The 15,624-nt window shown below is 45.3% G+C and overlaps 1 protein-coding gene across 1 annotated transcript in view; it reads right to left on the bottom strand.

Moving 5' to 3' along the window:
- The window catches only part of FBXW8 (F-box and WD repeat domain containing 8), a 51,115-nt gene that overhangs the window by 14,618 nt on the left and 20,873 nt on the right, over window positions 1-15,624 (bottom strand). Inside the window, exons 5-7 of the mRNA XM_058851303.1 lie at window positions 11,781-11,938; window positions 4,107-4,303; window positions 3,043-3,252 (exon numbers count right to left, since the gene is read on the bottom strand). Coding sequence (XP_058707286.1) covers window positions 3,043-3,252; window positions 4,107-4,303; window positions 11,781-11,938 — 565 coding nt within the window. The remainder of the gene's footprint in view (window positions 1-3,042; window positions 3,253-4,106; window positions 4,304-11,780; window positions 11,939-15,624) is intronic.

Here is a 15,624-nt window from a genome sequence, read left to right as displayed (position 1 = left end):
AAAAGCTCACATAAAGCACCCAAGACCTAAATATATCTTCCAAAAATGACTGTAAAATATGCAACTCAATTTAAAGGATTATTTACTGTTGTCCAGAGAAGCTGTGGCTGCCCCTGGATCCCTGGAAGTGTCCAAGGCCAGGCTGGATGGGGTTTGGAGCAGCCTGGGATGGTGGAAGGAGCCCCTGCCCATGGCAGGGGTGGCACTGGATGTGTTTTAAGGTCCCTTCCGACACAAACCACTCTGGGATTCTGTGATTTAAAATTTGTTTTCACTCACTATCAGTTCACAACAGCAATTAATTCCACTGGATACACCCACATTTCCAAGTAGCTGAAGAATTCCATGGAAACACGAAATCCAGGAGCAAACCCAGGCAGTGTTTCCATGGCTGCTGAGAGGAGCCAGGTAAGGTTGAACACCTTTTCTCAAGTACAAGCCAATCAGCAGCTCCAAAGAGCTGCAAAAGCAGCAGCATTAACGAGCAGCACCCAAGAGAGCTGATCTCAGCACATCCAGCCTTCTGCCTCTGAGCTGGAAGCTGTAAAATCATCCCTTCCCTCCTCTCTTCCCCATCCACCACTCCTGGAATCGGGTTCACGTTTGTGCACAAAGCAACCAAACCCACAACTGAACTGTGCCTGACAAGATCTGTAATAAAAATTCTCTCATGCATGCTGTATGAAGCTGCTTTGGTAGAAAAACCCCCAAATCCTCCTTTGTTCATTATTTCATATCCCCAAGAACTGCTGAATATGTTAAAAACTTTGAACAGATTTTGAAATACAGGAGAAAGCTGTGTTTTAGGATTTTCCCCCTCATCTCAGGAGAATAAACACTTCTAAATTTCATAGAAATAATCTGCAAAGCTCACCTGAGCTACAGCAGGAGACCAGACTTACCTGACAGCAGATTCAGGGAAGGTTTTAAAGGCACCAGCTACGAGAAAAGCTCCAGCCAGATCCAGATTGCATCAGAAACCAGATGAAGTCAAGCCTAACATTTATCCTGCTGCCTCCCTACGAGTTTTAGATCCTGACATGAAGAGGACCAAAGGCAATCTGTGGATTTTATCTCCCCCATGGTGTTCAAACCCAAAATTCCCACAGGTGAATGCCCAGCCTTGGTGGTGCTGCAGCAGCTCTGTGATCACGGGGCTCCCTGACACGGGGGATGTGTCACTGGCCTGACATCATCCCTCAGGGAATGTCCTCTGCATGCCCTGGGAATGAGGATTTCCCCCCTGGGTCATTATCTGGGCTATTTAATTAGCCCCAGACAAGACTAGATGTGAACACAGATCTCAGAATTTGGACTTTACGGGATTTCACGTTGAGTTAGCAGAGCTGAAACAACAAAATCTTTCCTAGCTTTACTTCAAAAAAAGAGTTCCAGGAGCACTAAAGCAAAAGAACTTTCAAGATACAGCTTCATATTTGGGTTGTCTGGTGCTACTGAAGTACAAGCTGAACTTCTCAGGGATGAACCATTTCTGTTCTCCCCTCCCTCCTGCACGGGTGTCTCTCATCTGACAGGAGCCAAGTCTAGGCCACGGATTTGATGTTTTCTTCCTCTCCAACATAAAAGTTCCCACAAAATTTATGCCTCAGATCTCAGCTCTGCTGTCAAACGTGGCTAAAATTAGAAAATTATTTTAAAAAAAAAGAAAGAGAGAGAGAGGGAGGAAAAAGATGGTTTCCCTAAGTGTTTTCATCAGGAAGCAGGTTACTAGGCAGGGATTGCGAGAAGGAAAATAATAACCCAGAGGAAAACAAAGAAAACCCCAAACTGGGGAGAAACACAGGCAGCAGCCAAGGGGGCTGGAATCCTCCAGGATTCCATTTCCAGGCTGGAGAGCTCTCCCAAAGACAGATTGTCACCGTGTGCCCAGCGTAATCAGCCGCTGCAAAGTCCCTTCACGTCTGCGCGAGGCCGGTAATTATCATAATAGACATTAGTAATTAATTTCCGGCGTGATGTCAGCTGGAGCAGCAGTGCCAAGGCAGTGTCCTTGTCACACCCCCCGGCTGTCTGGGCCCATCTCCCTGATTAGGATGCACCAGGCTTAACACAATCTGCCAGGGAGCTCAGGACTAAATTAGGAAAGATGTCCGGCTTTGCTGAGAGGCATTTGGGGCCTGGGGAGGTTTCTCTGTTCTTCATGAGGCACAAAAGTGATCACTGGGGTACTGCCCCCAAATGAGGCAATTTTACCCCCTGACCTGCCACCTCTGGAGGGAAAGGAGCTGGATTAGGACAGCAAAGGAATTCATAAAGACAGCACAGCTTGCAGCATCTCAGCCCTCGAGGTATTTATGGTGAATGGGGATTTTAAGGGGAATGAGATGCAGCTGGACATGTTTATTCCTTACAAACCAAGTTCCACATAAAGCTTTCCCATACCAGTCACCTGCCAAGGAAAATCCTGCATTTTTACACTACAGACCAAACCTCCTGGGTGCTCCACTCCTGTTCCCTTCTCTGGCTGCCTGAAGCACCCTCCTTCCCTCACTGCTGACAGCCTCAAGTGTAACACAAAAATGGGAGGAAATCAGGGAGTGGAAAAGGGAGGCAAGATACAGGAAAAGGACAGGAATTCTTCCCAAGGCATCTGGAAACACCAGAATCTCTTTACAGTTTGGCCAAATTCTCAAGAGCCCAGCACAAAAAGCCCCCCCTCCTAAGGGTGTTCATTTGCCTGACACTGCTCAGGATGCCTCACCAGAAAGGCTGAGGGATGCTTTGGGATTTGGGGCTGTTTACTGGGGTTTTTAGGTGGGTTTTTTGAGGTGAGTTCTCCCTGATGCCATTGATACAGCATAAACTGAGGAGCAGAGGTTGTAAAGTGAACTCAGCTGGCTGAACAATAATCCCTCCCTTCAGCCCACAGAAGAACACAATGCAGCATCAGATTATTGCATTGAATTGTCTTCTCTCTACTGCCAAAACTGGAGAGCAGGGAAGGAAGTCCTCAGCACAAACTCTTTTTTTTTCCCTTAATTACAAAGGTATGAAAACCTTCTCAGAAAATAATTACAATACCTGGTTGGGCTCATTCAATAACCAGCCAAAGCTTTTGATGCCAAAAGCTGCTTCGTGAGCAGCCACATCGAGGCAGGTGATGGGCTGACCATAGACAGAGTGGAGAATTTTGCCAGGATCTTCTGCTTTCAGGAGATAGACAATGTCCTCTGCAGCTGCCACTGCCACTGGGCTCCCCGTGACATCTGGAACCAGATTAAGGAAGTTGACCTAAAAAGAGCAGACTTTTTATTTTATTTTTTTATTTTAATTTATTCTAATACAGTCAAAAATTCTTTTGCATCACTAGTGCCACGTGCTGAACTGAACAAACTCGTGTGTGTCCTGAATCATCCCAGTTATGGACTAATTCCACACAAAGATGAAGTATCAAGCTTATTTCTGAACTGCAAGACTGATTTAGCTTTGGAGGGGGGATTAATCAGGGGTGGTTTAAATCACTTCACACCCTTTGACTGCACAGCTTCCTCCTACAGGAGAGAGGCTGCAAGACTCAATTATTCCTACACACTTCCTTCCCCTATCAAACAAATGCTGATACTCTGAGACAAAATAAAACTTCAGAGAATGACTTTTAATTACAACTCTCAAAACTTCAGTGACAGAAGGTGCAACCTAAAGAAGCTGCACGAGTAGTTACAGCTTCACAAGTGACACTATTAGGCTGCCTGCAATATCCTGCCTCAGAATTAATCAGATAGTGTGGATCTGGAATGAGACCTGGAGTTTCAGCTCCAATTCTACGCGAGAAAACTGATTTACAAAATGAGCCAACTTAGTTTACTGTTGACAAAAAAAAAAAAAATAAAAATTAAAGCCAGCCAAGCTCCTGCACCATATGGACTTGTGTTCATTTTCACTCCTAGTTTAAGCCAGCAGTTCACCCTTGCTCCTCAGGGATGGAAGACTCATCCCTTAACCAGCTCCAAAGTCAGAGCCTGGAGCTGGTAACGCCCTGATCTAGCTCAGGCTGTAAGACTTTCATAAGAACCATCTTAACCCTACCACAAATAACTAGTGGATCAGGAGCTCCTGGAACGAAGCAGAGCAGCCTGGAGACTCACCAATTTCTGGATTTCAAAGGTTGCTGGGGTTTGCCAGAATCCTTTGTCGTCGGGGCTCTCCACCCTGACCTGGAAGCCGGAGGCGGTGGCCAGCGCGGGGCCGGCCGGGGCCAGCGCCAAGGCCTGGATGCGCTGGTTGTGCTGGAAGTGATGGATGGGCTCCTGCCCCAGCAGCAGGCTCCACACACTCACACTGCCTGCACATGGAAAATGGCACTGGGGGTTAGCTCAGCGTCTACACAGCTTCCAGAGAGCTTCAACAGCTGCAAAGCAATCCTTTGGGACAAAGGAATAAACAGGGAAGAGACGAGGGCAGGACACCTGAACTGCAGGATGGCTCCTCTGACCACAGCACAGGCTCACAGGAAAGTTTATGTGCTCTGGCCTGAAGCTGGAGGAGGGGATGTATAGAGGGATATAGGAAGGGATTCCTCCCTGGGAGGGTGGGCAGGCACAGGGTGCACACAGCAGCTGTGGCTGCCCCTGGATCCCTGGAAGTGTCCAAGGCCAGGCTGGAGCAGCCTGGGACAGTGGAAGGTGTCCCTGCCATGGCACGGGTGGCACTGGATGAGCTTTAAGGTCCCTTCCAACCCAAACCCATCTGTGATTCTGTGATTCCAGCCTCTATTGCTCTCTACCTAATTCCTAATTTCTGACTTTCCAATAGGATTAGCAGCCACCTTCAGGAAGACCCTTTGACTTTTCTCACATTTCCATGTTTGGAGATCAGATATAAACAGACACCTGAAATTTTGTTCTGTTATAGAGAGGCTCTCAATTACCACAAAACCAGTGAGGAAAAAGCCACATTCCAATTTTAAGTCACTTTGCTGCATGATTCACAGAATCACAGAATATCCTGAGCTGGAAGGGACCCACAGGATCATCCAGTCCCACTCCTGCCCTACCCAGACCCCCAACAACCCCACCCTGTCCATCCCTGGCAGCGCTGTCCAAACGCTCCTGAAGCTCTGGCAGCCTCGGGGCCATGCCCATTCCCTGGGGAGCCTGGGCAGTGCCAGCACCTCTGGGGAGGAACCTTGCCCTGATCTGCACCTAAACCTCCCAAAACATCTCCATTCCCTGGGTCCTGTCCCTGGTCACCACAGAGAAAAGCTAAAGAATACAAATCCTAAGGAATAAAGGAGTGTAAGTCAAAAGAAAACATATTTGTAATTGCATTTTTGCCAGCCTGGCTCCCCAGTTCTCTATTTAAAAGCATCATAATCTGAGTAAGAGCAACCTGAGGCAATCAGGAGGGAACAGAAGGGAATTGGAGCCTTCTGGGCCACCTTTGCACTGAATTAAGGAGAAGCGATCTTCCAACGTGACAGGCAGGGCTGGAGAAGCCTCCCTTCCAGTGGAGCACGTTAATGATGAAATGATTAATGGCAGCTCTTCCTTCAGAAGGAGACATAAAAGCCCTGACAGACAGCTGTGGATGGGCACCACTGCCAGTTTGCAAACACTCCTCCCCAGTCCCAGAGGAGGTGAAGCAAGAGTGTGGTAATGAAACTGCACATAGTGAAATGGTAGCTAAATGAGTTTAAATTGATTTATGGTAGCTTTTGTAAAGATTATTTGGTATCTGGAAAGTGCTACCAATGTGAAATAATGCAGATAATCCTTAAGATCCCTGTCTAATGGCACTCCCACTGAATATTTATATTCCTCACCATGGGAATGAGCACCATAATGGGGACCATTTTTGTTTTATTAGGGATGAATATTTAAATTAATCTGCTATTTGCCTAAACAATTAGCCGCCTCTGTTTGTTTACACAAAGCCAAAACTGCAATTAGGCTTCCATCAAAAAGATAAGTCCCGACTAAAACTGTCCCGACGGAGTCGTAAGGGCTCAGAGCAGAACTTCCCAAAATTACTTCTTAGCATAATGGTAATTATGTTAATTGCTTGAAAGGTAAATAACTGCTGAACTGGGTTTGCAAAACAGACTGGTTGCACACAGCTTAAAAGCAGTTAACAAACCCAAGTGGGCAGCACAGGCTGCATCCCCTGCACGCCAGGGCTGAGCTCAGCCACCTCCTCCCCAAAGCAAAGGATGGGGAACTCTCATCTCCAGGAGAGATGTTTGAGCCAGTCCAAAAAAACCCCATCAGTGATAAAGTGATATCAGATAAAAGGAGTTAGAACTGGTCTGTGTCAGACCATGGGTTTGGCTGCCAGGCTCCTCCAAGCAGGAGGATTTTCAATTTTTATTCAGCAGAAAATTTATCCCAATTAAAGACCAGGTTCATGATGGGGAAAAGGGAGGGTGATTTGATTTCAGTGAAGCCTTTTGTTTACACATCTCTGTGATGAACATTCCACTGGGTTTAACCGTGTCTAAATGGATGAAAGTTCTGGAAAATAAAACAAAAATATTCTGACCACAGAAGGAGCAAACTGGGAAACCCAGAGCACAGGGTTCTGCCCTCTGATTTTGGCCAACAAGTCACTACTTATTATTATTATTATTATTATTATTATTATTATTATTATTATTATTATTATTATTATTATTATTATTATTATTATTACTGCATCTCAAACATAGCAAAATCTGTCCAAAATAAAGTATTTTAACCAGCCAAACACAGAGTGTGCAACATGTGATACATGATATGGGCAATACATTCCTGATAATCTAAAAAATAAAGTGACTTGTAAGGTCACAAATTCACATGTGATGAAGGAGCACAAAGAGTAACAAGGAGAGTTCAAAGAATATCCTGAGTTGGAAGGGACCCACAAGGATCAGGACAGAAGGAAAACAGAAAAAGCAAACACTCCACTGGATTTATAAATAGGTAAAGCTGCTATGAGGGTTAAAAGCGCTGCTCAGAATATTCTGCATTTCACTGCAGAAACAACAAAAGGTATTTATGGGTGTGCAAGTCCTTAAAGCAGTCAATCATGTTTGGGTAAGAGCAAAAAATCCCACACCATTCCAGTTCAGGTTATTAGTGTGGCACTGAAAAAAAAAACCAGGCTAAGATTTAGCAGTGCAGATGAGATCACTGCTCTCCACAGTCTGTCTTCCTGCCTCCAGCACTGCCCAGCACCTCATTCCCACAGCAATTCCTCTGCTGAGGTGAAGTTAAGGTTGCAGCCATACGTTATCTTTTCTGTTTTTTTTAATACTGAAATCTTATAAGTGTTAGAAGGTCATTAAATCAAAATTCTAAGCGGCGCTGTCAGGGAACGCTAAAATCTGCACTGTGATTGTGATTATTCCAACTGAACTCTAACAATAACTCCCCAAAATTATTTAGAATTAGAGCAAGCTGGAAAGCCATCGTGGCTCGAGAAAAGAAGTGCAAGAAGCTGCTGGTGTAATTCATGGTGTGATATTCGACATGACAATCACTGCACAGGCCTTGTTTATCCCTCTGCCCCAGATTTGACAAAAAATTCAACTTCCAACCCATGAATTTCTGAGCTGTGGCCTGATGAAAGGTGCATTTATTGCCATTCACTGCAGGCTGGAAATACTTGGATAAAGCATTGAGGCTGCTGTGCCTCAGTGATGATCCTGACTGAACTCCAGATTTTGGGAGCATCACCAGCTCTTGCTGTGTCAAAGGTGGGAGGCTGGAGGCTCCTGTCTCCATCAGCAGTGCTGGCAGCACAAAAGACATCCTGCAAAAGCAGCTGTTACATCTGTTTCCACACAGGTTTTTCTCTGCTATTACAGGCAATGCATTTGCTACAAAATTAAACAAACCCAAGTAACTCTTTCCCTTTAAAATCCCCTAATCCTCCGACAGGGCAAGGCAGCGCAAACAGAGCAAACAGTGTTAAATCTCATTTGTAAATATTATCCTGGCTGTGTCTGGCAGTGTCACACAGCCTGTCTGAGCCCCTCCTGAGCTGGGCACAGCACAGGGCACTGCCCACCTGAGCTGCCTGCTCAGGAAGGTTGGGATGGGAGGGCTGGATCTGGCTGTGGAAGATCCCAGCTCAGATCCTAAAGACCCATTGCATCAGCTCTTCCACGTTAAAATCAGCATTTCCTGTCAGCTGGTGGCTGCTGCCAGCTTTAGAAGAGATCTAAAGCAATTTACATGTGTATTATCTGAAAAAAAATAAATTTAAAACCCCAGAATTTTGTCTGTGCTGGAGCAGGGAATCCAAATGTGCTCATGGTTTACATGCTCGTTCACTTCAGCTTCTAAACACAACAGGGAAGGCCAGAAGGTGCTAAATTCACATCATCTCCATCATGTTTGTCCTGTTTCAGAGTTCTGGTCTTGCCACCTTGATTTAAACAAAATGAAACTCTTTTTACCTTTTGAAAACCCTTGGGCTTGATGATCCTTGTGGGTCCCTTCCAGCTCAGGTTATTCTGTGATTCTGTGGCTTCTCACAGGTGGCTTTTTTTTTTAACTCCGAAGTGGGGACATTAATTTCAGCTATATCCCATCTCTAGGAAGTACAAGCAGTATAACAAAAGCATGGGTGGAAGCAAGCACCAGTCTGGAGTATCAAACCTTGTTGCTGTGAATTTTGAGATTTTCCCTAAAACATTTCTAGTTGGAGGAGCCAATCTAACCTTAGCAGATACTTTAAGTTCATTAACCAATATTTTACATTTAATTTTCACTTCCAGCAGGTCCTGAGGGTACAAAGAGTGAGAGATCAGATCTCAGTGACAAGAGCCTTGCTCTCACACTACCATTTCCACACCAGTTCCCACCAAATGTTCCCAGATTTTACCTCCACCACCCTTCTTCCAGGGATTTCCACACACCACCATCCCTGGACAGTCCCTCAGAGAGGGCACAGACCCTGTTTCATTCCCAGTGTGGGGAATGGGATGACTGGGATGGGAAATCACACTCCACTCACCCAAACCAAGGGATCTGCACCCACAGCCACCAATGGCAATAAACATCCCAGCCCCTGCCCCTGCAGTTTTCTTCTAACATTTTTTCCTCCACTCCAGCCTGCCTGGAATGCTCCTGCTCTCCTGCAGCACACCCTGGCACCCAGGGAAACCCATCACTCTGCAAAGAGGGTACAGAAGGGGACAACACCCCCAGAAATGACAAAATTCCAAAAAGCAGCACTGCCAGAATTCCCCTCCTGGAGCCTGCAGCAGGCAGGAGCACCTCTGATCCCTGCAGCAAGCACCCTCCTGTGCTGCATGGAGCGGCTCTGCAGCTTGTGGAGGGTCTGCAGCTCCTCACAGGGGGTCTCAGGGGGTACAAGCAGGGCAGCAGGGCCGCGTTCCCCGCCGTGCCTGCACCAGGGTGGCCGTGGCATTTAATGCACAGCAGGAAAAAGTTCTGTTCTCCTGTTGCTGCACATTGTTTGCCAGTCAAACCATGCAACTCCAGAGCGCAGGGGGGAGAGGGATGGCTGAAGTAGACTGCTGTTTCCCAAAAGCTGTGGCTCCCAGCCAAAGGCAGGCAAGCATGGAGCAGATGGAGTCCTGGCAAGGCCTCTCCTGTCCCTGCATTAGCAGCATCTGCTCATTACCCAGAACCCTCGCCTGCTTTATCTAATGCTCCAGGAAAAGCATTTTGATTTGATTCATTTCAGTTCGGTAACGTGCAACACAATTAGTGGTAAAATCAAACTGGAGCACTGCCAGTGCTGACAATAGGAAACAAGGCAGAAGAAATATGAGGCCAGTGGGTTGGAATTCAAAAATCACAACTGTGGCTCGAGTTGCCAAGTCCCGTTGCCCCAGGTGTACATCCAGTGCCCCCACTGAGCGCTGGCACGGGCACAGGGAACTTCATTTGCTCCCCATCCATTTCTTCTCTCCCTCCTCTCCCTCTCCCTGCAGCCGTTTCTCCGAGGCCGTTGGGAATGTTCACCGGGAGCCACAGTCCCATTTCCCTTCGGGGCCACCGTGGAGTCACAACCCACGTGGGGCACCCAGGAGGACAAACCTCTGTCCTTGCTCTGCCTCCTGTGCCTGGGGAAGGGAGCTGGGGAGCAGAGCAGGGCAGGCTGTGCCTGTCAGCCCTTCCCTGGGATGGGGAGCCAAGGCCAGCGCTGCGGGAGCCCTGCGGGACCGGGAGCCAGGGATGGTATCGGGACGAGCCAGGGATTCGCCAGGGAAGTCTAGACTGCCTGACAGCACCACCTCCAACACGAGCAGATGGTTTCTCTGGGTTAGTCAAACTTACAAACAAAGAGGGAAGGGAGCTGGAAAAGTACAACAAAGAACAATCAAACACATTATCTTCAAAGCCGTCCGCTCCCTCCCCAAAATTTAAAATAACTCTCTCCACCAAACTGTAAATATGTGCTTTCGGCTTGCAGTTAGTAAACACTGCTAAAATGGGTCTTTTTATTTCCCTATTCCCATAGAAACTAATCTATTCTGACCAAGGCTTCTCAAATCAGAGTAACTGCCATATCACAGAGCCTATTAAAATTTCTATCCGAAAGAATAAAAGACGCCGAGCTTTATGCAAACTAGTTCAGTCACAGCACTGACAGCAAGGGATATGACAGGCAAAAAAACCCAGACAAATTATTAGATTAGTCAGTGGGAAACTAGAAAACAAACAAAAGACCCTCTGCTAGTCATTGTTTGGCACACTGGAAAAAAAGCCAGCACTTAAACCTGTGTTATAATTTCCTATGACTCGAGTAAATAATATTAATAACACCAGATTTGCTGTTGTCAGAAAATGTTGAAAATGTTGCCTATTAACAATTTTTACCCACAGAAAACCATCCTGGCATGATCCAAGCAAGAAAAACAGCTAAGGATGTTGAGAATCTTCAAACACGTAAAGCATTTAATTTACTTTCAAAATAAAAGTATGGATTAGGGATTTGGTTTGGATTATCCATCTTCTGTTTTGTTTTTACCTGCAGAAACACCAGGATCAAAGGCTGTATGTGTATGAAACTCTCTAAACTTACAAATATTCTTTATTTGTACCCAAGGAGACATTTTAAGTATCAAATTATACATTTTAAAGAAAGATGATAGGAGTTGAGTTCTGTTTGAGCCCCTCAGTTTAGGATCCCAGTTGGTCAGCACTATCCAAACCTGACTTTTTTAATTGCTATTCCCACATCCAGAAGATGCTGGTCTCTGGCTCTTGTTGTCCATTATAGAAACCCTCTAAGGATATTTAAAACAATGCACACAACCAGGATTTTATGAGGGTTTCACTAAATATAAGGTCAAAGCTCTCATTTCTTTAAATCCAAGTATATAATAACAACCCAGCACTGCAAACCAACACTTCAGTGCATCCACACACCACGCCAAGAGCGAGAGGGACGGGGATTAATCAGACATCCAAGTTTACCACCATCCCCATAACAAAGCTCCACAGCAGCCCAAGGGAGTTTTGGCCAGAGGAGAAGGCTGGTGGAAGAATATTTAATATTTTTATGGCAAAACAAGTTATTTGCTTAAGATAGCTTGGCTGGACTACAGCCTGGCACTCAAGCTTTGTGCAGCAGCTCCAGTAGGAATTAAAGCTCAGTTTTAATGGGTGCTATGTTCCAATGCCTCCTAATGCATTTAGGGTTATTGGCCAACTTTCTCACATAAAAGCAAGTGTGTGGATACACAGGATTACAGACACACAAAAAGCTGAGCACAGCTGCTTCATTTTTGTAAAGCCTTTTTTTTTTTTTTTTTTGGTCCTGTTGTTGTTGTTTTAATAGGGAGGAGAGTTGTGGTTGCTCACCGTCCTCGTAGGCTGCCACGGCCAGGGAGTTGTTTATCCTCACAAAGGAGACGTGTGGCGGGGCTCCAGCCCCTGCAGGAGCTGCCACTGCTGCCAGCACGGGGGCTGTGTAATCCCAGGTGCGTGTGTCCCACAGCCTCACCTCCCCAGAGCTGTACCTGCAAAGCAAAACCAGTGCTCACCCCACAGCACCTGCCAGGAGGTGCCTGCAGCACAGGGATGTTGGTGTCAGAGGCACTGAGAGCGTGCCCTCATCTCTCTGATGCTTAACTCTGACATCCAAGGAAGCACTGAATTTCATATAACACCGTGAAAACAACTGTTAAATAGAAAAACTTAGAGTGTGAGTATGTAAGTTAGAGAATTTTTTTAAGTCACTAGGTGAAAAAGTTAAAGGTTTAAACTAGTTTAGGAAACAAGATGAGATGGAGGATTTAAGGTGTTGTCTCTTGTTATAAATGCATATCATATTATTGGCTTTTTGCAAGTATTATAATGAATATGTATAAGGTTAGAAAATTTAGCTGTATTAATATAGTTTTCTTTATTTCTGTTATTGATGAAACTTAGAAATAGTGGTATAATACATATATGTTAAGCTATGGCATAGTATTAAAATAAAAACTACTTTTGTTTGTATAACCCAAAGACTGAAAAAGATAGCTGGAGACCCTTTTTTTCATTTGTAAACTATCTTATCCAGATGAGGACAGCAGTGACCAGAACTCTGGGGGAGGAATTTATTGCATTTCTGGTATCAGAGAATGTAAATCTCGATAGGTATAAGAAGATTGATCTATTGGGAAAGGGGCAAGAGAAAACTAAACAGAAGAACACCAAAGATCCTAAGAAGAGTGTCTGAATATGTGTGAGAATTTATGGATATGTAGTAGGGTTCTGTTTTTAAGGGACAATCCTTTGTTAGTAAGGGGTGCTCTCTTGGCTGAATGCAGAGACACCCGGCCATATCTGTATACTTTACTTTATTTTTAGCTCCTAATAGTCTTTTTATTAAACCTTTAAATTCTATAAGAGAAATATGTGAACCTCATTTTTCACATCTCTCCTTCTTCATCTTCATCTTCTACGGGTTTTTGGGTAGTAGTAAGTGATTGAATAGAGAATGCTGCAGTGCAGCTCACAGGTGTTGTTGTAATAATTTACTTGGCATTTGTTAATTGGGTAAATGAACATATGAAAGACCTTGAAGAAGTTCTTTGTTAGCCATTTTGCACCTTTCTATCTCAGTGCATGCAGCTCCTTGTACTCTGTACATGTGTAATACAGGTAAGAGAAGAATAAACAACCAAGTCCAAACAAGAGAAAACTGCTTCCCTCTCATCAATCTCAGTCCAAGGGGGAAAAGAACCCAGCCACAAGTGTCCCTTCAGGACACAAGGATGGGTTCAAACAGCTCCCAAACTGATCCTCCCCCAGTCCTCTGTGCACAAAACCATCAGCTTTGCCCATTTTAGTCCCATTTATTGAACGTGGCAGTAAAGTCTACCAAGGCAGGCAGGTAAATTGGAATTGGAGCTCCAAGGAGCAGCGTGGGGAGCAGGAGCAGGGCAGGGATTTTTCCCCTGCACCGATGAGGCTGCACCTCAAGTGCTGTGTCCAGCCCCAGCCCCTCGGTTTAGGAAGGACACAGAGGGCAACAAGGCTGGTGAGGGCCTTGGAACACCATTTCCTGTCAGGAACAACTGAGGGGGCTGGGGTTGTTTAGCCTGGAGAAAAGAAGGGTCAGGGGGGCCCTTATCACGCTCTACCACTCCCTGAGAGGAAGATGTAGCCAGGGAGAGTCGGTCTCTTCTCCCAGACAACAACTGACAGAATGAGAGGACACAGCCTCAAGCTGCACCAGGAGAAGTTTAGGTTAAACATCAGAAAAAAAATCTTCACTGCAAGAGTGACTGGGCACTGGAATTGTCTGCCCAGGGAGGTGGTGCAGTCACCATCCCTGGAAATGTTTTTAAAAGTCTGGATGTGGCACTCAGTGCCATGGTTTAGTTGATGAGGAGCTGTTGGGTCACAGGTTGGACTTGATGTACCCAAAGGTCTTTTCCAACCCAGTTCATTCTGTGACTCTGTGACCCACACAACAGAACACCACTATCACTGTTCACTTTGCAATTAACACACAAGGAGCACCAGGCTCAACAGGAAATCAAGAAAAAGCCTAAATTGCATCATGGCAGAACTTCCAACTGGTTCTTTTCAGTCTTCCAAGACTGGTGGCTGTGCTAAACCAGAGCAGTTATCTATGTCCATACACCCACCCAACCCACTGCTCTTTACAGGAAGAAATTTCTTTTTAAAGAAGAAATTTCTTGATGTCTCATCAACAGATCAATTTACCTACATCTCTGAAGACTAATTAGTTAATTCAACTAAGTGTTGTCTTTAGAATTAAGGCAGTGGTTCCTCTTCTGCAGCAGGCTCACTGAAATATCACAAAAACAGCAGTTCAACATCAGCTTGTCAATGAGGAAATAAAGAAACAGAACTAAACTATTCAGATGATATTGAATATGTTGAATGAAAGAAAGAAGGTTGTTACACAGCAAACAATGGATAAACTGCTCTGGGCCATCTATGCCCACACAAGAGACTATTAAAGGAAAAAAAAAAAAAAATCACAGAAAAAGCAAAGAAGCTTCTACAGCTGGTCAAAGACCACAGCTCAATAATTATTAAGGCCAGTTTTGACAAAGCTGTGATAATTAACATTGTCAGATGTCTTCCTCTGGCATAGCTGACACTTGGATTCTTTTGGAAAATCCAAGGTGCTCCCTGCTCTGTCACCTTTGTTGTTACATCCTGATTTTTGGGGGGAAAGTATTATGGAAGAGTGATTCTTACAAGCCTCAGAGGTCTGGTGGTTGGGAATCTGGCTGTGCTGTGCTTACCAGGAAAAAATACAGTTAATGACACGGAAAAAGAAGGAAAGGAAGGTTTAGGAGATGTGGGAGCTGCACTCAGGTTTCCCAGTTCTCTGGGCAGTGCCATGCCCAGGGCTCCTGGTACTGCCAGCAGATCACTCCCAACATCTCCTGGTGAAAAGGCTCCAATTTAGAGAAGGAATTAAAGTGCCCAGGGGGGTGGTGAAAGCTGTCAGGCAGAGAGAGATGCACATTAATTCCCTGCACTGATCAGGAAGAGAGGGAACCGTGCCCTGGTCACCTGCCTCCTCTGCTGTGCCCTACAGGGGAGCACCCAGGGAAATGAGAGAACAGGGTGGGACACTTCTCCCTTTCCCTCCCTCTGCAAACCAGGCCCAAACCTCCTCTGAATCCTGCTTTCATTCCCAATTTACAGCAGCACAATTTAAGAAGAACAGACCAAGAAAGAAACTTCCCCAAAGCAAAACGTTTCACGTCAGACTGGACACAGAGCGCGGATCAGATCACAACAAATCTCTTCAGTTTGCAAAACTGCAAAGGGCTCGTTTTGCTTCAAAATCTGGAGATAAACCACAACAGGACAGGTGATTGCACAGATCTGCTGCACAGAGACACACAATGTTTTGGAAGCATTTTAATTTTGAGCTGATTTTTGTTTTCTTATGTTAGGGTTGGTTGGGGTCGTGTTTTTGAGCTTCTCCTGACTGCCAAGAGCAGCAGATTCCTCCCAAGGGAAGCCAAAATTCTCTTGTCACTGAAAAGTGAGTTTCAGGGGAGACATAAAACACTGGTAGACTGGACAGAACTCAGTGACAGAATATTTGTTTTCATCTCTAAATAAACAAGGAAGAACAGCATCTCCTCCTAGCGTAACTCTCACATAGTCCAGGCTGGAGATGGAAAAAGAAAGACTGAGAGATGCAGAAAATGGCAGGAGAAGA

This window comes from Poecile atricapillus, chromosome 16, assembly GCF_030490865.1.
Source record: "Poecile atricapillus isolate bPoeAtr1 chromosome 16, bPoeAtr1.hap1, whole genome shotgun sequence".
NCBI classification, from domain to species: domain Eukaryota; kingdom Metazoa; phylum Chordata; class Aves; order Passeriformes; family Paridae; genus Poecile; species Poecile atricapillus.
Note: the sequence above shows the minus strand (reverse complement) of the source record. Positions and strands in the feature narration are given on the sequence as shown.